The sequence below is a fragment of the Chiloscyllium plagiosum genome, chromosome 23, assembly GCF_004010195.1.
Source record: "Chiloscyllium plagiosum isolate BGI_BamShark_2017 chromosome 23, ASM401019v2, whole genome shotgun sequence".
Taxonomy (NCBI): Eukaryota; Metazoa; Chordata; class Chondrichthyes; order Orectolobiformes; family Hemiscylliidae; genus Chiloscyllium; species Chiloscyllium plagiosum.
In genome coordinates this window covers 15,301,634-15,326,720 of record NC_057732.1, presented here as the reverse complement: position 1 = coordinate 15,326,720, position 25,087 = coordinate 15,301,634, and the positions used below count along the sequence as shown (strand labels likewise).

General features: G+C 40.6%; 1 protein-coding gene across 1 annotated transcript; it reads left to right on the top strand.

Moving 5' to 3' along the window:
• Positions 1-233: 233 nt before the first annotated feature.
• LOC122561643 (intestinal mucin-like protein) lies at positions 234-25,087 on the top strand. Its single transcript, XM_043713595.1, has 12 exons — positions 234-795; positions 886-1,118; positions 7,410-7,593; positions 7,711-7,930; positions 8,808-8,992; positions 12,678-12,747; positions 14,707-14,807; positions 14,954-14,985; positions 17,785-17,880; positions 18,975-19,032; positions 21,477-21,585; positions 24,519-25,087. The coding sequence occupies exons 1-12, from the start codon at positions 633-635 to the stop codon at positions 24,694-24,696; spliced, it is 1,629 nt and encodes a 542-aa protein (XP_043569530.1). The 5' UTR covers positions 234-632; the 3' UTR covers positions 24,697-25,087.

Below are 25,087 nucleotides of genomic sequence, written 5' to 3'. Positions count from 1 at the left end.
CCACAACTACCACAGTTCCAACAACACCCACATCCACAACTACCACAGTTCCAACAACACCCACATCCACAACTACCACAGTTCCAACAACACCCACATCCACAACTACCACAGTTCCAACAACACCCACATCCACAACTACCACAGTTCCAACAACACCCACATCCACAACTACCACAGTTCCAACAACACCCACATCCACAACTACCACAGTTCCAACAACACCCACATCCACAACTACCACAGTTCCAACAACACCCACATCCACAACTACCACGGTTCCAACAACACCCACATCCACAACTACCACAGTTTCAACAACACCCACATTCACACCTACCACAGTTCCCACAACACCCGTATCCACAACTACCGCAGTTTCAACAAAACACACATCCACAACTACCATAGTTCCAACAACACCCACATCCACAACTACCACAGTTTCCACAACACCCACGTCCTCAACTACCACAGTTCCTACAACACACACATCCACAACTACCCCAACTCCAACAACACCCACATCCACAACTACCATAGTTCCCACAACACACAGAACTACAGCTACCACAATTTCCATAGCACCCACATCCACACATACAACAGTTCCAACAAGACCCACATCCACAATGACCAAAGAATGGACAAGAACCACACTGACAAACATCCCAACATTTATTACCTCACACACAATACCGCTGACAACGCAATGTTTACCAGATCCAAAGCCCACATGTCCAAAATCAGCAAAATTTCTCGATGAAAATGGATGTGAGAAATGGTATTGCTATTGTAAGTATCATTTATATTTGGAATTGATTATTTTTATTCAAAACTCTTTATAAATGATTAATGAGTCTCCTTTGCCCTATCTTCTTTCAGGCCAATGTCAAGTATGGGGAGACCCCCACTATCTCACTTTCGGTGGTACACAGTATGATTTCTTTGAAAATTGCACATACACACTTGTTGAAGAACAAGTTCCCAAATACAATTTCTCAGTTCTCGTCGATAATTATTACTGTTTCGAGGGCCTTCCTATGTCTTGCGCGAGAGGGATAGTTGTGTCTTACAATGAAAGTGTTGTCACTATTACAACTGGACGTCAGCATCTGGTATGTACAACACAATAAACAGTAAATTTGGATTGTTTATCCCTCTAACATCATTAAAAGTGTGAGAAGTGACCTTTTGAAATGGTTAAAATTGTGCCCTTTAATAAAAAATATCGTGGGATATAACAGGACATAAACATAGAAAGTTGTAAAATCAGAGAGTTGTTGCAGTGTGAATCAATCAGAGAACAGTTGGTATTTTATGTCTATAACGACTCTGAAAGGGTAATGGAGTTAGTTCCCTTTCCTTGTTCTTTTCCCAAAGCAACGTTATTTTTTTCTTTCTACAGACAATTATCCACCACTCTTTTGAACGCCACATTTGCATCTTGCTCCATCACATTGTTCGACATTGAAATTCAAACCTTCACTACTTTTTCCTGTAATTATTACTTCTGTCATATTGATCCTTTTGCTTTTTCTAAAAATATATTTTTATTGAACAAATAGATTTTTTTAATATTACAAGTACAAAACAATACAATTCAAAACAGGACTCTGGACCATTTGTCAAAATTTAAACCAGGGGTATCTTCAGCATGTCCCAGTGCAAGGTCTGTATGGGCACTCCTCCCCATTGTCTTTGGTCTTGCGATAGGATTCTTTTGCTTTAATCTTCTTAATGTGGTGTCCCCTGGTTTGTTACCCTACCACCAGTGGAAATGGTCTTTGTCGAAATGATCACCTGGATTTTAAACACTCTATAAAACGTGTCTTAACATAACTGCAAAACCAAAATACTAAAGTTGCTGTAAATCTCGAACAAAAACAGCAAATGCTGGAAATTCTCAATAGGTCAGTTGGCATATATGGAGAGAAACAAAGTCAGATCATTGGCCATTGATCATCACAGACAAAGGAGATGCAGGTACAGGAACCAAGGGGCATTTTGTGCACAAATTATAGAAGTTTGCAGTGCAGATTAAGAACATGTTTATGTGGGCATATAGGATCCTTGGATGAGAGACATTGAGTCAAAAAACAAGATAGTGCTGATGAAAGTAATTTCTGTCTTCTTTCAATCTTCTTTTCACTATGGACAGCAGCCCATCTACTCACAAACTAAAGTACCTCATCCCTGGAATCATTCTGTTAAAACATTTCTGCATTCTCCCTAACACTTCACATCCTTCTTAAAGTATGATACAAAAAATTGAACATAATTATCAAATTGAGGTCAATACATAGCTTTGTGGAGATTAATCATAACTTTATTGGTTCTGCATTCTCCATTTATGAAACGCAAGATCCTAAATGCCCCTTTAGACATGTTCTCAACCACATTGTCACCTTCAGAAATTTCTGCACATATTTTTCCTAATCACTGTTTGTGCATCTCTTTTGCAATTAGAAAGATATATGACAGGAGCAGGAGCTGCTTGCTTGTTAATGACTAATGCAAAGTATTAATTTAGTTCTTTGGCTAATTCTCGTGCCTCCAGCTGCAGACTTGAGTTTTAGCCCCAGTGCTTCTCCTACTCTCTTTCCAATTATACATGCCCATAGAGGACTTCTGGATCTTTTTTTGTTTAAGCTGCTAGCGTCTTCTTATACTTTGCCATTTTTTCCTTTCTTACTTCCACTGTGATCTGACTAAGTGTAGCCTAGTTCTCATTTACATTAACTTGGCATGTATCACACTTGCTCTTTTTTCTGCTTCAGCTTACACTCTATCTCCTTCATCATCAAGGGGCTCTGCCTATGGTTGTCCTGAGTTGACCTGTCATTCAACTGTGCATTGAAATTCCTGAATCATTCCTTCGTTAAGGGTGTTCCATTGTTCTGAAAAAAGATGTGTTCTCACCTCAATGAAATTTGCTTCCCTCAGATTAAATATATTAATTCTATAATGCTCCACATAACCTAAACTTTATGATATTATGATCACTATTGCCAAAATGTTCTCATCCTGACAATTGGTCCATTCATTTCATAGAATCATTTCAGAAACAGATCTCCTTCTTTTACACCATTACTGTCTCAGTCCATATTATGATAAATAAGCCCCAATTCTAATGCTTTAAAGTGTTTGTGCCTTTCTCTAATATCCTACACTTTTGCTGCTGGATAGTATTACCCCTAGTTGGCACCCGTAGTAACTAGGTTATTTGTTCTGTGTGTCCAAGAAAATGTTCTGATTCAGTATATGGATGAACCCACTAGAGAAGGTGCAAAATATGACCTACTATTGGGAAATTAGATTAGATTAGATTCCCCACAGTATGGAAACAGGCCCTTCAGCCCAACAAGTCCACACTGACCATCTGAAGAGCAACCCACCCAGACCCATTACCCACCCCATGTTTACCCATGACTAATGCACCTAACACTATGGGTAATTTTGCATGGCCAATTCACCTGACCTGCACATCTTTTGGATTGTGGGAGTAAACCGGAGTACCCGGAGGAAACGCACCCAGACATGGGGAGAATGTGCGAACTCCACATAGTCGCCCGAGGCGGGAATCGAACCTGCGTCCCTGATGCTGTGAGGCAGCAGTGCTAACCACTTAGCCACCTTGAAATAGGCAGGGCAGGTGACTGAGGTGTCAATGGGGGAGCACTTTGGGGCCAGCGACCATAATTCTATTAGTTTTAAAATAGTGATAGAAAAGGACAGAACACATCTAAAAGTTGAAGTTCTAAATTGGAGAAAGGCTAATTTTGACGGTATTAGAAAAGGACTTTCAAAAGCTGATTAGGGGCAGACATTCGCAGGAAAAGTGACAGCTGGAAATTGAGAAGCCTTAAGAAATGAGATAATTAGAGTCCAGAGATGTATATTCCTGTTAGGGTGAAAGGAAAAGCTGGTAGATGTAGGGAATGCTGAATGACTAGAGAAGTTGAGGGTTTGGTTAAGAGGGTTTGGCCGGAGGAAAGATCACAGAAGTGCTTCACAGGAGGCTCCCAAGCACTGAGGATGTCACCTAGACAGGGGACAAAACGTCTGCAACACAAATTCCCGGCTCGGCGAACAGAACCACAACAAAGGTGCTGCATTTTGGGAAAGCAAATCTTAGCAGGACTTATACACTTAATGGTAAGATCCTAGGAAGTGTTGCTGAACAAAGGTACCTTGAAGTGCAGGTTCATAGCTCTTTGAAAGTGGAGTTGCAGGTAGATAGGATAGTGAAGAAGGCATTTGGCATACTTTCCTTTATTGATCAGAGTATTGAGTTTCAGAGTTAGGAGGTCATGTTGCGGCTGTACAGGACATTAGTTAGGCCGTTGTTGGAATATTGCGTGCAATTCTGGTCTGCTTTCTATCGGAAAGACGTTGTGAAACTTGAAAGGGTTCAAAAAAGATTTACAAGGATGTTGCCAGGGTTGGAGGATTTGAGCTAGAGGGAGAGGTTGAATAGGCTAGGGCTGTTGTCGCTGGAGCGTCAGAGGCTGAGGGGTGACACTATAGAGGTTTTTAAAACCATCAGGGGCATGGACGGGGTAAATAGACAAAGTCTTTTCCCTGGGGTTGAGGAGTCCAGAACTAGAGGGCATAGGTTTAGGGTGAGAGGGGAAAGATATAAAAGACACCTAAGGGGCAACCTTTTCACGCAGAGGGTGGTACGTGTATGGAATGAGCTGCCAGAGGAAGTGGTGGAGGCTGGTACAATTGCAGTATTTAAAAGGCATCTGGATGGGTGTATGAATAGGAAGGGTTTGGGCTGAGTGCTGGCAAGTGGACTAGATTAGGTTGGGATATCTGGTCAGCATGGACGATTTGGACCAAAGGGTCTTTTTCCATAAGTACATCTCTATGACTCTATGACTAAATAGTTCTGCCATCAGCCTTCTCAGAATACCAGATGGATTTTTATGTACTACCACTGATCACCTGAGATTAGGTTGGCAGGTCATAAGGCTTGGTGCAAAATTGAGTGTCATGTTGAAGACAAAGGTCATTACCCACTTACATCTCCTGATATTCTGGTATTTTACCAGGCTATTGGCTGCTCCACCAATCATATTATTCATTGAGCGCTTGAAGTGACCATTGGCATCCTAAGGACCTTCTCCTATCTCTGTTGGTATTTTAACCATGACAAGGGGTTGCACAGCATATAAGAGGTGAAACCCGATGGCTTTTTTTATGATCTGAGGAGACCTATCCTATCTGGACTCCCTGTGCTCAAAAGGGAGCATGCACATGCCCTCGCATGATCTTCCATTCACAAACGTAATGCTCAATACTGCTTGCTACAGCCCAACAGATAGACCCAGGTAAACCACGGTCTCCCCCATACCCTGTTGACCTTCAAATCCAACTCCATGGCTCCTCAACATTGGGACCTGCCAACTGTCCCTATATTGGCCACTACCTCAAGCGTGCTGCTGTGATTGGATAGCTGCTGACCATTCAGGGCTTGACTTTCTCCCCAGTGGTTCTCTCCCTGAGCCAATTGCTCATAAAACTGACCTAAACAAGTGGAGGTGCGTTCACTCCAACCTTTCAGCCAGGGTAGGTACAACTGCCTCCATGTGATTGCCTCCCATTTTCTCTCTGCCGCATCATTATATTCTCCATTAGTATTGCAAGTAATTGCAAACTCTACTCTTCCTTTCTTTAAATTTCTGTCTTTCTTGAGCATCTTCTATCTCAAGATATTCAGAACCAAGCTTTTATGCCACATTATGTCATTATTTTCCTCTGTAATTCACAAACTGAACCTACCTTGCCTCATGCATTTTTTACATAGAATATAACAGCACTCACGAACATGAAGGCATTAGAGTTGTTACTATTGAGGTCTCACCTGCCTCAAGACCAATTTCGATGACACAGAAATCTAAACTCCTCCCTCCTGTACCATCTCTACAGCCATGCAGTAATCTGCTCAATCCTCTTGTTCTTGTTCTCATTCATGCAAAATACCAACAGTAGTCCAGAGGTTATTGTTTCTGAGACACTTCTTGCTAAGTCGTGCCTGTAATTCTGGCAATGTCCATATAGCTGCACTGTCCAGACGACCATGGACCTGACTCCAGTTACACTCCCCTGACAAATTAGTATTTACAAATTAATAATGGTTTGAAATGGTTTGTACTCATGGAGCCCCTCCACTACATGCCTGATCTGACTTGATATTTCAGCAGTTATATATTCCCTTTCTGCCTTCACACTATCTTGAAATCTGCTCTCTACATAGCTCTTAGTTTGTGGATGCATAGCAGTGACTCCAGCCACAGCTCAAGCCCAGTGGTCGAGCTGGTAATAGTTACTGCACACAATGTCGTCCAGGACAGAAGAACTGCCTGAGGTTCCCATGTGGAGCAGGATGTGCCTCTAATGGAACAGCAGTGACCTGCCACATCTCTATTTATTGGACTACTATATTAATCTGGTGTAAATAAAACTTAAGACTTTAAAAACAAACTTAAAATACAAAACATGTTTTAATAACTCTAATTCTTTACCTTAGCTCCTTACCTCAATATGCTTCCCTTTCTAACGATCTTATCTTTCATGAGTTCTGCGATTCCTTCCTCTTCTCACTGACTCTGATCTACAATCACTCTTTCTTATTGTGAGACATTTGCTATGACATAGCATTCCTTTAGCGCTTTTGAGAAAGGGGGAGAAATGAGAAGTTTGGCAAAGATTGCTGAGTTTTAAGAAGGGGGCTTTTAGTGCAGGAAATTGAGATAATAGAACTAGAGAGAGTTTTAGAATCCGGGTGACTGAGGGCTTTCCGACCAACAGAGGACAGCGCTGAGGCTAGATTAGATTCCCTATCGTGTGGAAACAGGCCCTTTGGCCCAACCAGTCCACGCCAACCCTCCGAAGAGTAACCGACCCAGACCCATTTCCCTCTGACTAATGCATCTAACACTAAGGGCAATTTACCTGACCTGCACATCTTTGGACTGTGGGAGGAAACCAGTGCACCCAAAGGAAACCCACTCAGACACAGGGAGAATGTGCAAACTCCACACAGACAGTCACCCAAGGGTGGAATCAAACACAGTTCCTTGGCACTGTGAGGCAGCAGTGCTAACCATTGTGCCACCCAATGTGCAGGTACTAAAGAGCAGAGCTGGAATAATGGGCCATCAGTGCTGGGCAGAGGGTTAAGCAGATGGATAATTAAAAAGGGAATAAAGATGTGAAAAAGACATTGGGCGACAAAAAATCATTGTAAGTGAGCTAAAACAGTGGCAATGGATGAAGAAGAAGTAATGAGAAATGGAAAACAGATGTACTATGTGCTTCAATCATCAGAAAATATTATGTGATTTTTCACTGAAATTGTCCAATTATTTAGGATTTTAAACCATTATTCACCTTTACAGATAACATTTGATGGAGCCATTGTGACTGTTCCCTACAGTTTGAATGGAATTGACATATATTCTACACACCACAGTATATATATTTCTATTCCTGAAATACAAGCAATCATAATTGCTTTTGGAGATTCCTTTCAAATTAGATTGTCACAACAATACTTCCTGAACAATACTCAAGGACAGTGTGGTATGTGTACTTCATTTTCAACTATATGTATTCCTGAAAGATGAGATAATCATACTATTTCTTCCAGAGACACTACAGATACTTGTAAATGAGTATGGATTTTTTTTTCTCTCAAAGGTTCTTGCGTGGATGCTGGTGATGATTGTATGAAAAGGGATAGGGAGGTCATGCCAAAACACTGCTGCCACATTGCTGCAAATGACTGGAAAGTTCCTGACCCAAATAAGCCGTACTGTCAACTAACTCCTAAAACTAACTCAAAAGACCCCTGCACTGATACAACTCCCGCTCCAACATGTACCCCAGAAAAAACAATTTGCATGCTACTTTTGGGCAAGTATGTGAATGTTTTCATTCATATTTTACTTTTATCTAAATAAATACAAGAAAGTAAATTGTAAATTGTAAAGATAAAGGTGAACTGATAAAATGCAATTTGCATTTATGAAGAGAATATATATAGCAAGAAAAAATTGGTTGGTCCGCAGATATTTTGAATTTCATAGTCTGCTGTCTCACTCAAGGCATAATTGATGATTTGGAGAATTCATTGCTCCAGATGTAACAATATTTCAGCTATTCCTGGTGTTTGTGTTGTGAAAAAAGTATATGATACACACACACATATATATGTATTATATGTTAATATCATTTATTTTAGGCTTTGGATGTTGAAACAGAGGCATGTGGGTTTTGATCTCTGTATAAAAGAAGGTTTAATGATTGACTTGTCAGCCTTTCTGGAGCCATGACTTAAAATCAATGTAGTTCAGAGAACAGAGAACTGGGCTCTCTTGAAGTTAAATTGAAGTGACGTTTTTTTATTTGTATTCTGGGAGCTTTACAATCGCAACATTGAAATTCATGATCTTACTTTGAAGAATCAAGATTTTTGCTTAAGAAAACAACATCATAGATTGGAAAGGTTTCAGTTACAATTTGTGGAAGACTGAGCTGAGATTAAATGTAAGAAATATTTTTTCTTTGTGAAATAAGTTAGTTCAGAATAGTAAGAAAATAGGTTACCTTAGTGTAAACAATTTGGTTTGAAAATTCCAGACTAGAAGTGTTTGGTTAGAAGATAAATGAGTCTAAAAGAGTTTATATTGACCAGAAACATAAATTTAATCTGTGAGATAATATAGTTTATTGCGCTATAAAAGAATAAACGTCTTTGTACTTTAATGTTCTTCTTTTTATGGCTTACCACGTAGACCATTTGAAGATTGTCGGAAACACTACAGTGAAGATGTAGATCGTTATTACCAGACTTGTCTCTTTGACCATTGCCATACAAACGAAACAGAATTTGATTGTTCCAGCCTGGAAGCTGCTGCTATTGCTTGTAATGATAGGGGTGTATGTGTCGACTGGAGAAACTTTACAGACGGATATTGCAGTAAGGATAATTATGCTTTTTTTTTCGCCAGAACTAAGAGACCAGTCTTATCTGGAGAGGTTGAAATGACTGTGGCTACTTCCCGTGAAAAAAAAGACTAAAGAATATAAAGTGTTTGATCGATCAGATGTAAAAAGATATATTTCCACTTGTGGGCGAGAGCAAAAATTAAGGGCCAAAAACAGAGATTGTTAATGTTCTTAAAACTCCAGAATGCCAAGAGATGCAGGTCCAAGAAAAGGCAGACATCATTTTCAGTCAATTTTTCACAAATCTGTCATAATCTGTGAACATTCCAGAATTGCTCTATCATAGCTCTGTTTGGGATTTGAGCATTTCAGATCTGTTTTATTATGATTAAAACCAAATTGCTGACAATATCGCTTAGAACCTGACTGATAGGACTACATTTATCTCTTGTATACCCAACACAAAAACCAGGAGTGCATAACAACCACTGGACTTTGAACATGCACTTCCCACAGTTTTCTAGGAAGTAGTTTCAATAGATGCAAAATGAGGTGTACACACCTCATTTCCTGATGTGTACAAGGCAGTGAGCTTCAGGTCTTTTAAGTTAAAACTAACAATAATCAGGCCTCAGGCTATCTCCAACAAGTATGTCTTTGGGTCTATTAAGGCTCTTAAGTATGCTTGAACTTTGTAGATAGTTGAGAAGAGAGAGGAATCAGGAGGTGAGTTACTTATCGCAAAATTTCTAGCTTTTAACCTGCTCTTGAAGCAGCAGTATGTATATGGTTGATCCAAATCTGTTTCTACTCCATGGTAAATCCCAGGATGTTGATGGTGGGGAATTCAGTGATGGTTAATGCTACTGAATTAAAAGGAGTGATAGTTAGGTTCTCTCTCATTGGAGGCTGTCCTTGTGTGGCCCAAATGTTGCATAAATGTTACTTGACACTTATCAGTCCAGACCTGGATGTTCTCAAGGTTTTGCTGCATATGGGCGTGGAATGCTTCAATATCTGAGCAGCCGTGAATAGTGCTGAATGTGGTGCCCACCATCAGTGACCGTGTCTATTTCTGAACTCATGTTGGAGATGGTCTTGATGAAGCAGCAGATGGTAGTTGGGCCAAGGAAATTGCGCTGAAGACTTCTTGCAGTGATGATGTGGGTCTGAGGTGATTGACCTCCAACAACCACAATCATTTTCCAGCTCCCATTCACAGGCTCATCTTCCTCCAGCTCAGAGCTGAAGCCTGTTCTGATCCATTGAACAGCCAAACCATTGTAAAAGTCCCTCATTGTGTCCCAGTTTTCATGGATAAGGCCATCATATTCATGCAAAATAAAACCCTTAAACAATCAAATCCCAAAATGCAGCACAGGAATATTATGAAACAAAATTGGACTTCAAATCAAAGGAGATGAAGTAGATAATCAAAAGTTTTGTCAAAAAGGTAGGTTTAAGGATCATAAAGAATGATAGAGATGCTTCAATAAGCGATTTAAGAACAATTTAAGACGCTGTAGGATGTTTGGTTTGATTTTTAGATAGTTCGAATCACTCCGAGATCCCTGGTTCTGACACTGGACTTATTTAGGGAATGTGAAATGCAAAAGACAGTAGACAGGTAATTCAGGGCAAAAGAATCTCTGTGTTTAGTTAACTACAAAAGGTAAGTATAATACAAGAAACAAAAAAAGGCAAATGCAATAAAACAGTGAAATTGACAGAGTTATACAGTAATTAAATAGACTATCGAATTAAACAGAGGCTCAAATACTATTCAAAGCTAAACAGCAGTTTTAATCACAGACATTTCCATCAGGCTACCTACTGTTGGGGTCCTTGCCCTGTCACCACCCACCTTCTCCTCCCTGCCAGCTAGGTTGGAAACTTTGGGGTCTCAGGAATCTCAGCTCCCCCTGGGGAAAACACAGTTTAAGTGTGCGTCCAGTGGCTGAGCTTCTTGCTGCTGGTTCTCTTGGCTTGGAACAGGGCCCTGACACTGGAAGCTCTTGTTCAGGTAGAGCTTGGTTGGCTTCCTACCCTCTTGGATATCTTTAGTTGTAATAATGCTCTTGGTTTGTCTTCCTGATTCACTGTCTCGGTTCGGCCTCCATGATCCTTGGTTCCAAAGTTGCTTGTTGGGGTTAGAGAATGTGGGGAAAATGTTTCAGCAGGAAAAGGCTCTCTCTATGCCCCAGATCAGGGCGAGCAGTTATACAGACAGTGTGCCCCATTATCTCCTCTCAAATCTGTGTTGTATTGTGTTTCTGGTGTTCCCTTTTGTGGTCACTTGGCTTCCTGGTAGTTAAGAGTAGGTGTGAATGTCCAGTATCTCTGTCAAAAAGTGTGGCTGGTCAGGCAGCCTCTGAGGAGCAGGAGAATTAACATTTTGAACATAAGCTCTTCATCAGGAAATTGGTGAGGGGTGTTGCAAGGGGGCTGAGAGATAAACGGTGCTGAGTTGGAGGGTAGGATCTGGGATAAGGTGGGGGGAAGAGAGATGAGGAAACTGGTGAAATTGACATTGATTCCACATGGTTGGAGGGTCCCAAGACGGAAGATGAGGCGTTCTTCCTCTAGTCATTGTGTAGCTAGGATATGGTGGTGAAGGAGGCCAAGGACTTGCATGTCCTTGGCGGAGTGGGAGGGGGAGTTGAAGTGGTCGGCCACAGGGTGGTGGGGTTGTTTAGTGCGTGTGTCCCAGAGATATTCTCTGAAACGTTTCGCATGGACCTAACAAGAGAGTTGTGGAGGGAATGGTCTCTGGGGAATGCTGATAGGGATGGGGAGAGAAATATAGCTTTGGTGTGGGGTCTGACTGTAGGTGGCAGAAATGGTAGAGCATGATGCATTGTATTGGAGATTGGTGGGGTGGAAGGTGAGGACCAGGACAGTTCTGTCCTTGTTGCAGTTGGAGGGGTGGGGTTCAATGGTGGAGGAAATGTGCTGGAGGCTATTGTTGGCCACATGGGAGGGGAAATTGCGGTCCTTGAATTAGGAGGCCATCTGGGATGTTCTGGAGTGGAATTGATCCTCCTGGGAGCAGATGTGGCGGAGGCAGAGGAATTGGGAGTAAGGGGTAGAGTTACTTGACTCTCCTGCTCCTCGGATGCTACCTGACTGACTGTGCTTTTCCAGCGCCACATTTTTTTTAACTCTGATCTCCAGCATCTGCAGTCCTCACTTTGCCCTGTCCGGTATGTCTGTGCATGAGTATTGATTGAGTTGCGCCATTCAGTCTGAGTTGGATGGGGTTTAGGCCTTGTTGATTATTCTTTTAGAGAAAATGAGTGTATTGGGTTTTGGGGCTGAACAATGGTTCCAAGCAGCTATCTTTGTGTCTTGTCTATTTTCCCAGAGCATTGCCCAGCTGATTACCTTGTTCTTTTACTTTTAAAAGTTATTTGAAAAGTTCAGGGGTTTGGTCCACTATTTCAGAATATGGAGATTTTTGCTCAATCCTACAAAGCTTTTGTACTAAAGCAGTGTCATTCAGAAAGGAATGCCTGTTATATGGTTAAATCATCAATTATAAAATACTTATATGACAATCCAGGATGTTCTTTGGTCTATTTTCATTCACAGATTGTAATGAAATTTTAGAAGCGATGCTCTGGTTTTTCATGGTCATTTGTTCACAGCTGTTATTTTCTAGAAAAACGTTTGTTATTTTGCATTCCTACACCTCATGTGTTTGCTTGCTTTTCAAGATTATACCTGCCCTGAAGGTTTCATTTATAAGGCGTGTGAAACTTGGGAAAATGATCGGTGTAAGAATAAGTAAGTATTTCCACCTGTCACACACTGAGGGCATGATGTGATGAACAAAGATTAATTGTCATGACACTCAGGCATTGGATACATGTGTCGAGAATTGTGGTGCTGGAAAAGCACAGCAGGTCAGGCAGCATCCGAGGAGCAGGAAAATTAACGTTTCAGGCAAAAGCCTTTCATCAGGAATGAGGCTGGGAACCTCAGAGGTGGAGAGATAAATGGGAGGGGGCACGTGGCTGTGGGGAAGATATCTGAGAGTGCAATAGGTGGATGGAGGTCAGGATAAAGGGGATAGGTTGGAGGGGAGGGTGGAGCAGATAGGTGGGAAGGAAAATGGGTAGGTGGGACAGGTCATGAGAGATAGCAGGTTGGATCTGGGATAAGGTGGATGGAGGGGAAATGAGGAACCTGGTGAAATCCACATTGATGTATTGGGGTTGGAGGGTCGCAAAGCGGAAGATGAGGCGTTCGTCCTCCAGGCATTGAGTGATTAGGGAGTGACGATGGAGGAGGCCTAGGGCCTGCATATCCTGGGTTTCTTCCTCCAGGAATTGAGTGATTAGGGAGTGGTGATGGAGGAGGCCCAGGACCTGCAAGTCCTTGGTTTATTCCTCCAGGCATCAGGTGATTAGGGAGTGGCAATGGAGGAGGCTCAGGACCTGCATGTCCTTGAGGTGGGCCCCAAGGACATGCAGGTCCTGGACCTCCTCCATCTTCACTCCCTAACCAACTGATGCCTCAAGGAAGAAACCAAAGACATGCAGGTCCTGACCCTCCAACCCCAGGGCATCAAGGTGGATTTCACTAGTTTCCTCATTTCCCGTCACTCCACCTTATCCCTCTCCACTCCCAAGGGTCCCAGCTTCATTCCTGATGATGGGCTTATGCCTGAAACATTGTTTCTCCTGCTCCATGGATGCTGCCTGACCTGTTGTGCTTTTCCAACACCAAACTCTCGACTCTAATCTCCAGCATCTGCAGTCTTCACTTTCACCATTGGATGCATGACCAGAGTTTTCATCGCACTGTTGTAAGCTTTTAGAGCCCCATTCACCTGACAAAGGAGCAGCTCTGAAAGCTTGTGCTTCCAAATAAACCTGTTGGACTATCATCTGGTGTTGTGTGACTTCTGAACTTGAGGAAGGGAAGTCCAGGACCCAGCAACAGTGAAGAAGCAGCAATATACTTACAAATCAGGATGGTGTGTGTCTTGGAAAGAAACCTGCAAGTGGTAGTGTTGGTGAATTTCCATTGTGCATCTTGTAGATGGCACACACTGTTGCTACTGTGCACCAGCAAGGGGGTGGGGTGGGGGTGGGGTGGGGGGGGTGAATACTGAAGGTAGTGGACCGGCTAGCAAACATGCAGGCTGCCACGTCCTCAAAGGTGTAAAATACCTCCATGTTGTTTGAGCTGCACTCATCCATACAAGGGCAGAATATTCCATCCAATTCCTGATTTTTGACCAAGAAGTTATGTCCACAGGGCATGATATCCTTTGCCTCTGATCTGTTCTTGCTGCCAAAGTAGTTATATGTCTCATCAGTGAAGTTTCTGGCCAATGGTAAAATATATCAATGATGGATCTGGCGTGCAAATGTGTCTTCCCTAAAATATTTAATGCGAATTAAATTTAACAGACTATATAATTGATGCTCTGGCCAAAAAAGCTGCTCCCTTTGACACTTGCAGGCATTTTGCCCCAAGTGAGGGGAATCCATGTTTTCCCATATGGACACGGACATTATTATTTACGTGCTTTTGCATACCCAATAACAAACACTTGGGCAACTTGAGCTGCTCACTACATTTCTCCACAATACTTTCAGTGGTGAACTGGACCATCCTTGAATACAAATCACAAACAAATTACCAGTTGCTCACAACATAAGCAATGTTATTGAAGCTATGTGAACAGGATTCTGATATGTTGGCTTCATTGTTAAAAATAAACTTGATTTTCAGCATGCTGATCCCTGGCCAGAAATTATATCCTTTGTCAGAAAGCTGTTTTTGTCCAAAAGGAATGATATTTTCTGAAAACAAGACCACATGCGTTAGCTCATGTAAGTTGTCTTCGTTTATTTAGCCATGAACCTATTTGATAAATATGAATAGAAATTAAAGCAGCTCAGATTTCATCAGCAATTTAGTTAACCTGTTATTTGTGGAAAAAATGTACTGATAGTAAGTTTAACCTTCATTTTTATAGGTTGCATTGACAATTCAGGAAATCTCAGAGAAGTAAGTGTTTATTCACTGATACATTTTTATCAGGCCTATGTAGTTTGACAGATGATGCCAGGGGCTTAATAAATTTTAGACAATCACATCACAAACAAATCTCAAATCTATTTTATTGCATTGAATTTATAATCTGTCATCATCTGTTAAAAACCACTATGAGGATATGATTTATCAAATGGGCTGCAATCAAGTGGTTCTTCAGCAGTTTGCACGTTATAATATTTTGGTAAAACTGTCTATTTAATACACCAGGAACTACAACAGCATCTTAAACTTATTCTGTTGATCATCCACTTTTTGTAATTAAATTCCAATTAAGACCAAAGCTCCAGTTCCATGATCCTATAAGCACAAATAGACAAGTGGTAATTAAAACTCCAATGCAAGCTCTTAAACAGAAATCCATTCAGCACATCAAGATCAATCTACACCTAGACCATGTTCCATTGTGTTATGACACTTTCATGTCTGGCCTTTTACATAAAGCCTCAAGTTAGATGTCTAAAAAATAAAGGAAAGACTGTTCTAAATTTAACTGAACAAAATCTAACCATAATCAACTCGCCACATATATCTCACTAATAGGGAGCCTCCTGTGTTCTGTTGGTTAGATTAAAATCAGACACTGCCTCATTTCCTCTTTTTCCAAGCATCCTCCAAACTAGGTTTTCTCAACTTCATCAAAGTATGGTTATAAATTGGTTGAACGTGATTTTACTTTCAAAACAAAAGGAAATTGACTCAGCCTGATTATTTAGGGCTAAAGGGATCAAAGATTATGGGGAAGAAATCATGATCATATTGAATAGCAGAGCAGGCTCAAAGGGCTGAATAGTCTAGTCCAGCTTCTATTTTCAATCTTTCTATATTTCTATGATTTCCTGCAATAACTTCTTTAGTAACAGCTTCCAAACATTTCCCAACAACAGATGTTAGATTAATTCACCCTAGTATTCTACTTCCTGACTCTGCCTCTTTTTGATTAAATAACTTTGGGCGGCACGGTGGCACAGTGGTTAGCACTGCTGCCTCACAGCGCCTGAGACCCGGGTTCAATTCCCGCCTCAGGCGACTGACTGTGTGGAGTTTGCACGTTCTCCCCGTGTCTGCGTGGGTTTCCTCCGGGTGCTCCGGTTTCCTCCCACAGTCCAAAAGATGTGCAGGGTCAGGTGAATTGGCCATGCTAAATTGCCCGTAGTGTTAGGTAAGGGGTAAATGTAGGGGTATGGGTGGGTTTCGCTTCGGCGGGTCGGTGTGGACTTGTTGGGCCGAAGGGCCTGTTTCCACACTGTAATGTAATCTAATCTAAAAAACTTACATTTGCGACCTGATTGAATGGCACCTTACCTGAATGTCAGACATTTTGGAAAATTAAAACCAATGCACCAATTTTCTCAGCAACCACTTCATTTCCATCAGGACCTATACACTTATTTACTCATAGCTCCAACAATTTACTCAGTGCTACCTCTTTGATGATTCTGATTTTCCTGAGTTCATTCCTTCCATTGCTAGATTTAATGCTGCTTCTGGGAAGTGACTTATATCCTCAATAATGCAGACTGATAACAGCATACCTGTTTAAACCATCTGTCATCTCCTTATTTTCCATTACATATGTAGTCTCATTTCTGTCGGACCAATGCTCACTCTGTTAACTTTAAATAATTTAGAGAAACCTTTACTGTCTGCTTTCAAATTTGTTCAGCATTCTGTTGTACCATTTTTTTCTCTTTATTAATTTTTAGCCATTCCATTCTGTTTTACTATATTCTATATTCTATCCAATTTTCTGACCTGCCACCTGCTTTTTTGTACAAATTTCTACTTTTTCTTTACATGGATAAAGCCTCTGTCATCAACCACAGATGATGATTCCCACCCCTGAAATTTTTCTTACTCTTTGCAATGTACCTACTTTGTATGTTCTGAAATAGTCCCTGCAATGCATCTCTATTGATCCATCCTTTAACCCAGTTTGCAGTTTACTTTAGCCAGCTCTGCTTTCATAGCATGATAATTAGCCTTTATTTATCAAAAGCTTCAGAATGACTCCTGAATGTAAAATTCAGCCAAATTTTGATTGCTGCTACCTCTGACCACCGTCACTCTGAGATCAAAGTGTGCTGCATTATGTTGATTTGCTGTGCTTTGCAAAGTCAAAGCAGGCAATGAGCTGATGGGTTAGGTGCTGAGGAACTGGGGGAATGAGAGCTGAGGAGGATAAGGACATTGGGATGGAGGAAACTCTCCTGGTCCATGACCATGTTCAGCTGTGTCGGGCGCAAATGCCACATAGAACCTGATTAACACTCACTTCCAATAGGTGAGGTGTGGGGTTCCTCTGGGTGCTCCAGTTTCCTCCCACAATTAAAAAAAAAAGATGTGCAGATTAGGTGAATTGGCCATGCTAAATTTCCCATAGTGTTCAGGGATGTGTAGGTCAGGTGCATTAGTTAGGGATAAATGTAAAGTAATAGGGCTAAGGGTTTGGGTGGATTACTCTTCAGAGGACTTGTCAGTGTGGACTTGTTGGGCCGAAGAGCCTATTTCCACACTTTAAGGATTGTACCATTGAGTCAGCTACCCAAAATAATTCATTCTGGGAAGATTTTTCTGGTTCTCCTTTTTCAAAATAATTGGACAGTCAGGAGGTGAAAGGAGCAACTTGCAAAGAAAGCGACTGCTGTTTCAGAAATTAACTGCATTCCTGTGATCCCTAACAAAAACTAAGATGGTTAATACATTTGTAGATGTCTTGTTGGTCACATTATTATTTGTGTGTTTCCTTCCTAGGAAGGAGAAACATGGTCTCATCCAACAAATTCATGCATTGTCTTCACATGCTCTAACTTTCAAGTTGTAATTACAGAGAGACCGTGCTCTTGTGAGGTTGGTATAGCTTTTTGCTTCTATCTACAGGTGTCTCAATCTTGTGGGACAGTGCTAAACACAGAACACTGGTTCAACTAAGATATTTAAAATGGATTTATTGTAATGATCATTTTTGGATAAGTGCACATGCTATTTTAAAAGAATGTGAAGCAAAGGAAGATATCCTCATATATGGGTCATTTATATCATTTTTCATGTTGTTAAAAATATTTTGAAATTCATAAACCTTCATTCCTAATATATTGGATGTAAATCTCACCCAACGCAAGTGAAAGGAAAATCAACACTGCGCCAGAAAGAGAAAAATTAGGATTGTTGACCAGAACTGTTTGAAGGGATGGGTCAAGAACATTTTTCAGACGTTGGAAACATAGATGGAAAGGCAGAGAGCTGAGAGAAGGACCAGGTGGCTGATAGTTGCAGAGTCAAGGGAAGCAAGGTGATGAATGGAGTTAAAAATGATAAAGATCACAAATGTACAAAGTCAGCTGAGGGGTGAAAGAATTATTGTAGATCAGCGAGGAGATGGGTGATGGTGCTTACAACAGGATATGTTGGCAACCTTTCACTGTTTAGGGTTTAAAGAATATAAAGGCAGCCAGAGAGGGAAACAATGGAAGGAATTGAAGTTGATGAAGCACACAGTTGTTTCAGTAGCAGAAAGGATAATATTCTATTTCAAATATATATCAGTAAACAAAAACTATCAGTCATTATCTCTTGGCATTTAGATTTTGGCCTGTGATTTGATTGGTACAAAATTAGTTTTGCATGATTTATTATTCATTAAATGGGAAACAGGTAAAAGATGTATAATAAATATATGGAATTGCCTGTGTACTTTTTGTTATTATTATTAGAATAAAGAATGGAATTAATTTTTCTGCTCAGTTCATAATCGTGTAAAAGTGGGGGGAAGTATTAACACATTTTCCAGGAACTTGAAGCAAAACAGACTCCTATTTCAGCAGAAAATCAGATAACTGCAAATATTACAAACATTTCCAGGGTTTTGCATGATTGCTCTGTCTTTTTCATATTCAGATAATCTTCACAGCAGTAACTATATGACATTAATTTTGTTTGTTTAGAAAGCAAGTATCTGGGAGGAAGATTACTGCTCACATTGGTGTCGCAAAGAAACCCCTGGTAATCACCGACTTCTTTCCAGTAAAGCAAAGAACTGCAGAAATATGAAACAAATAAAAACAGAAATTGTTGGAGAAAACTTACAGGTCTGGCAACAGCTCTGGAGAAGAAACAGAGAGAATGTTTTGAATCCTTTGAGCAGTTCTGAAGGGTCACTGGTCTCAAAACATTAACTCTGTGTTTCTCTCGCCACAGATTAGATTAGATTACTTACAGTGTGGAAACAGGCCCTTCGGCCCAACAAGTCCACACCGACCCGCCGAAGCGATACCCACCCATACCCCTACATTTACCCCTTTACCTAACACTACGGGCAATTTAGCATGGCCAATTCACCTGACTTGCACATCTTTGGACTATGGGAGGAAACCGGAGCACCCAGAGGAAACTCACGCAGACACGGGGAGAACGTGCAAACTCCACACAGTCAGTCGCCTGAGGTGGGAATTGAACCCAGGTCTCTGGCGCTGCGAGGCAGCAGTGCTAACCACTGTGCCACCATGCCGCCCACAAATGCTGCCAGACCTGTCAGTTTTCTCCACCAATTTCTGTTTTTACTTGTTTCAGACTTTTTTTCTTTTCTTGGTTGCTTATTGAACATTCTTTGCCACTTTGTGTTTAAATCAATGTTCCAATAATGACTTTATAAGAGGGAAATTGGGCTCAGACTTTTGGTTTCACTTAGTGATTGACCAGAATGGTACAGACACACAGGGCAAAATTTAATGACCACTTAAGGATGATATCCTTTCACCTCTGGGATTCATCCAATGATGGGTAGCAGTGTTGTTACACAGGTAACCCAAAATACAAACCTGAGGATCCCAGCGGGAGGTTGGGGGCGGGGTGTGGGGATGGGGGTGCTGTCCTCATTCAGAGGCTCTTGTTGCCTATTCGAGGGATCTGGCGTCAGGAATGGGAGATGGGCGCAGCCACTCCCTTCCCTTTATGTCCAATTCCTACCTTTCATCCCCATGGACATCTCCCACCCCAAAATACATAGCCCCCCCCCTTCCCCCCCACCTCCCCCATCAGTGACCCCACCCTACCATTTCCATCCCACCTTCACTCTTCTTTGCTCTGGATCCCTCTTTGATGTTGGGCCTCGTTGATGCATTTCCAGTAGATACCACTGCTGCCAAAGGCATTGATGGCAATGGAGAGCTGCCAGTGTCTGGTTAACCACCAACACTCAGAGTGGGTTCCATTCCCACCTTCAGCTCCTCAATCCCAGCAATTTCTGGGCACTGAGAGGGGATATCTCCAGTGTGAAAGCCAAACTCTGCTAACAGCTAATCCCTTACTGGAGGGTAATGGAGTGCCATCAGTAACCATGTTATAGTAGCCATTCTGCAAGTTAATGGTTACCCTGATCAGATGATTTTTCATAGTAAATCATACAGATTCATCAAAAGGCCTAAAGCATTTGGTCCTGGAAAATGCCCAGGTTACCTTGGAAGGGTAAGGTATCTTGAAAAGTTTGAGCAACAGGTAAATTCAACTGTTTAACTTTGCTATTCTGAGGTAGCAACATGAATGGAATTCACCAGTAATAGGCTGCTGCCATCAACTCAAGAAGACATTCTGCCTACCACACAAGTGGGTGACGTGGTATATGAATTTCAGTACTCATGTGATGGCTAGGGATGGAGGTTCTAAAGATTGATGGATTGTAACAATGCTGTATCCCTTTGAAAGTTTGTGATAAGCAAAGGTACTGACCATACCCTACCTGGCCATGCCTTCAGAACTTGGAATAGTGTCCAACATTAGACGTGAATTTGCAATGGAACAACATTTGCTAAACAGCCCTAAGTCTATAAAGGATTATGCTGATAACTCATTTCGGATTGCCAGTCAGCTTGCTGTGTGGTGCACCTGCATAGAAGCTACATACATCAATACTAAGTGGCCTGTTCTTTCCATACAGACAGAATATATATAGAGACTGAATGTATTGCAACTGCACACAACAGTCAATAGCCATTCTCTGGTTTATTTCTTAGAGCAATGACTTGACCAATCAGAATCCTGCCTGACTTAAAATGTAAACAAAACTTGGCAGTTTATTATCAGTCATCTCTAACTGGTACATTCTCCATGTCAATGACCAATCAAAAGTGAATTACTAACAAATCAGCCATGTCCTCACATTCAGGATAAATGTCATTTCTACTTTTCTCGTAAATTATCTTGATGAGCACAAGACAAAAAGAATCAGGAAAATCTTTTTTCAGCAAACTCAAATTCTGTATTATCATATAATAAGTAGAGATATGTCTACTCAATGACCTAACAGTATGACGCCTGAATCATCTAACTTCTTACTAACTCTCTTAGAAAATTCTAAATGGTTTTTTTCAAGGTTCAACAATAGTAGAAATTTCATTTATATTCCTCTGAGTTTTAGTTTTAATTTTGCTGTTACCATTCTTTTTTCATAGACTATTGTAAAGTGTCATTTATTTCCAAAAATATCACACCTGAAAATTCAAGCTGTTCAGCAGAAGTTACGATGACAAAATGTGAAGGAAACTGTCCTGGACGTTTTGAGTAAGTGCTTTCATGTAATATTTTTCATATAATTAAGATCCATAGAATATTATGGGTCTAATAAATAATGCAGACAAATACAATAATAATCAAGATTAAGGATTTACCAGGATTCACAAAGCAAAGATTGATGTAAACGAAAAGGACCATTCACCATTTTTTGAATTTGGCTTCTAGTTGTTGCATCTCTCCTATATCCCAGCTTATAACACACATTTCAGCAACTGTTCCATCCTGAGGTCTGTTCTAGTTATGGCCATTACAGCCATTAATATTTACAATCTTAGTCAGTTATGTCAATGCATCTTCTTGATCCAACTCCCTCAATCCAATGAAGTATTCCACAGCCCTGCTCAGAACTCTTTTTCTGATGCTGAAGAGCCCAATTATCAAGTTATCCTCTAAATGTTTTCTCTTAAATAACTGGTGTTTCCCTCATCTTCAGCCTACATGCCTTCTTCTGCTTTAACAACTAGAACTGCATCAGTCCTCCAGTTTGTATATGACTGGCACTCTATATAAACCTTCAGAAATAACAGATTCCTGAAGAAGGGCTTATGCCCGAAACGTCAATTCTCCTGTTCCTTGGATGCTGCCTGACCTGCTGCACTTTCCCAGCAACACATTTTGAGTTCAGAAATAACATCTCAACATTTGAATACAACTAATGTAGCGATGTAATCCTGTGTAGTGTGCCCTTTGTTCACAACACTGTTTTAATGCCATTGCCTGAGCTTCATATTCCATGTCCTTATTATCATAAGATGACTTATTTACACCACCTTATCAATGCTTGCCTCAGTCGCTACCTCAGATCCAACTCCTCACCCACTGCAACAGAAATCTTATCCACTATTTTGTTGCTTCTAGGCACAATTATTCTAGTATTCTCTATATCTTCTATTATCTGTCATCTGTTAATGCTAATCTATATGAAAATAACATTAAAATGTCCTGAGGAAGAAAGTTAACATTATATAATGTGGTTCTGCGCCCTCTTCAATTTTGGTCTACAAGTTCAGTCAGGCAAAGTAAAGCCCTCCAACGCATTGCAGGTTATTAATTTACTAAATTATTGTCATAAAATGTTCACTTTAATTTCATTTCTGATGACAATTGCATTTAGTTTTCCCAGTTATCCCAAGAGACTAACTGGATCTTGAGGTACATTCAAATATAGGAATGATATTTACCTGTTTCTGGGTTTCTGGAATCTTCTCTGTGTTCAAAATAAAGCTTGAAATGATGTGGGATTGGAGACAACAGTGCACCTCAAAATTGACCTATACTGTACACAAACTAGAATCCAACACCAAAAAGTGCTATATTTAATGAAAGTGGTTGTCAAAATGTCACACAGATATATGCTGGATTCTGCCATCAATGATAACATGCCTGTCTTACTGAAGACCACTAGGAAAGCTGCCCATAAAGACCTAATATTTTCTGCAGTGCAGACCTCTCCTTTCAGAAGCCAAGTTGAGGGGCTCACTAGATAGCCAGCAACAGCAATGTCATCCTACAGGACAGACAGACAATCACATTAAAATATTCTCTCACCAAACAAAGCAAGAGCAAAAAATAATTGAAACCTTTCACTTTTACCATTTTTTATTAGATTGGGACATACAGATGGGATTAAGGAAGAAGATTAAAATATATAAATAAAACAGAGAATTACAGATGCTGGAGATCTGAAACAAAAACAGAAATTGCTGGAGAAATTCAGCAGGGCTGGCAGCATCTATGGGAAGAAAGCAGAGTTAACATTTCGAGTCCAGTGACTCTTCATCAGATCTGTTAGCAGCTATAAAAAAAGTGGCATTTATGCTGAAGCTTAAGTTGGGAGGAGAGTGGAAGGTTGAAACTTTATTGCTGGAACAGCACAGCAGGTCAGGCAGCATCCAGGGAACAGGAGATTCGACGTTTCGGGCACAGGCCCTTCTTCAGGAATGACTGAATGACTGAATCCAGCAATAAAGTTTCAACTTTGATCTCCAGCATCTGCAGACCTCACTTTCTCCTAGGAGAGTGGAAGGAGAGAAGTGAGCGGATAGATGGAGATGGAGCCCTGGGAAAGAGATATATGAAAGGGGTAGTAAACAAGGAGATTATTGATAGTGGAATAGGACAGCAGGAAAGCTGAATAAGGGGTAATAAGAGCAAAGAGTAGGAGAAAATGGGTGAGCTGTAATGAATGCACTCCATACAATGTGATAACAGGCCTAGGAGATTGAGAGAATGGGTAATTATGCTAAAAGCAATCAGGTCATACCTGCACCGGGTGTGAAGTGGGTAATAAACATGGAAGGATGGAATGAGGTTCAAAATTTGATGTTGAGTCCTATATGATATATAAATACATTACATTTTATTGTTTCAAAACATGCATAGTTTCTAATCATAATGTATGTTCAATAAACATTAAAATATCTTTCCAGAGTCAGTGAAGCTCTTTGGTAGCAATTATGAACATTGCACACTTTTGCAAACCCAGTTACACATTATTCAACAAGATGTAGGTGTTTCAAATATTTTTACAGCACAGCAAAGGGCTTAAAAGTGAAAACTCTCGACAGTTCATGAATTCTAATCGATTACATTCAGGGGAAATCTCAACAGTGTAACCTCTGTTTAAGCCTCAAATCATTGAGGGCAACATCTCTCTGTGTGCATGTGCACACAGAAGCTGCTGATGGTTGTGAAGGAGAAAAGCGAGTGAATGCTAACAGTTTCGCTGTTATTACTGTCGCAAATTGCAAGATGTGGTTTCATTCACTACGAATCACATTGTCAATATGCATTGCTGATATATCACATAATGCATTCAATTCTTTGATTCCTATGTTAATTAACATACGCACATGTAGTCCCTATTGAGTTGAAGCATTTGGACTGACTTTTATTTTTACTGCTGGCTTCTTATTTTCCAGATTTGACACTGTTACAAACACCATGATAAATGAGTGCAGCTGCTGCCAGCCTACAAATATTCAAAATATGACAGTGAACCTTGATTGTGAAGATGGAGACAGCATCCCATATACTTATGCTTATTTTACGGCATGCAAATGCATTGGCAAGACTTGTAATAACCCATTCTCTGTCTAATTATTTTTGTTGTTGGGTGCAGCCTTAAGAGTGCAGTTCCATTGTTTTCATTTGGATAGACACCAACACCTTTTAATATACATGGCTGGTTTGTGCTTTGGTAGAACAGACACTTTCTGCTTACAGTGCAGTCGCATAGTTCAGATGGAACATTGATTATACCAATGTAGCTGCATTTTAAAAGTCTATTGCTCTTCAAAGCTAAAATTAAATCAACTTTCCGTTCTCATCATAATGATTTTCTCTGTGTACCATTTGTCAGGAAGAAACGCCCTGGTAGAAATGTTACAGAACTGCTTTTTATTAAGGTATTGTGGGATTTTGCAATATTTCTATCATACGTTATAAACCAGCCAGCTTTTGAGAAATTAAAATCAAGAATTGCAAACAA

What these genes read in the sequence shown, in the direction of transcription:
- LOC122561643 (XM_043713595.1), top strand. Translation starts at nt 633, where the DNA reads ATGACCAAAGAATGGACAAGAACCACACTGACAAACATCCCAACATTT. An exon ending in CAACTGGACGTCAGCATCTG is followed by an intron (nt 1,119 to 7,409) that starts GTATGTACAACA and finishes TCACCTTTACAG; the next exon opens with ATAACATTTGATGGAGCCAT. An exon ending in CTTTACAGACGGATATTGCA is followed by an intron (nt 8,993 to 12,677) that starts GTAAGGATAATT and finishes TTGCTTTTCAAG; the next exon opens with ATTATACCTGCCCTGAAGGT.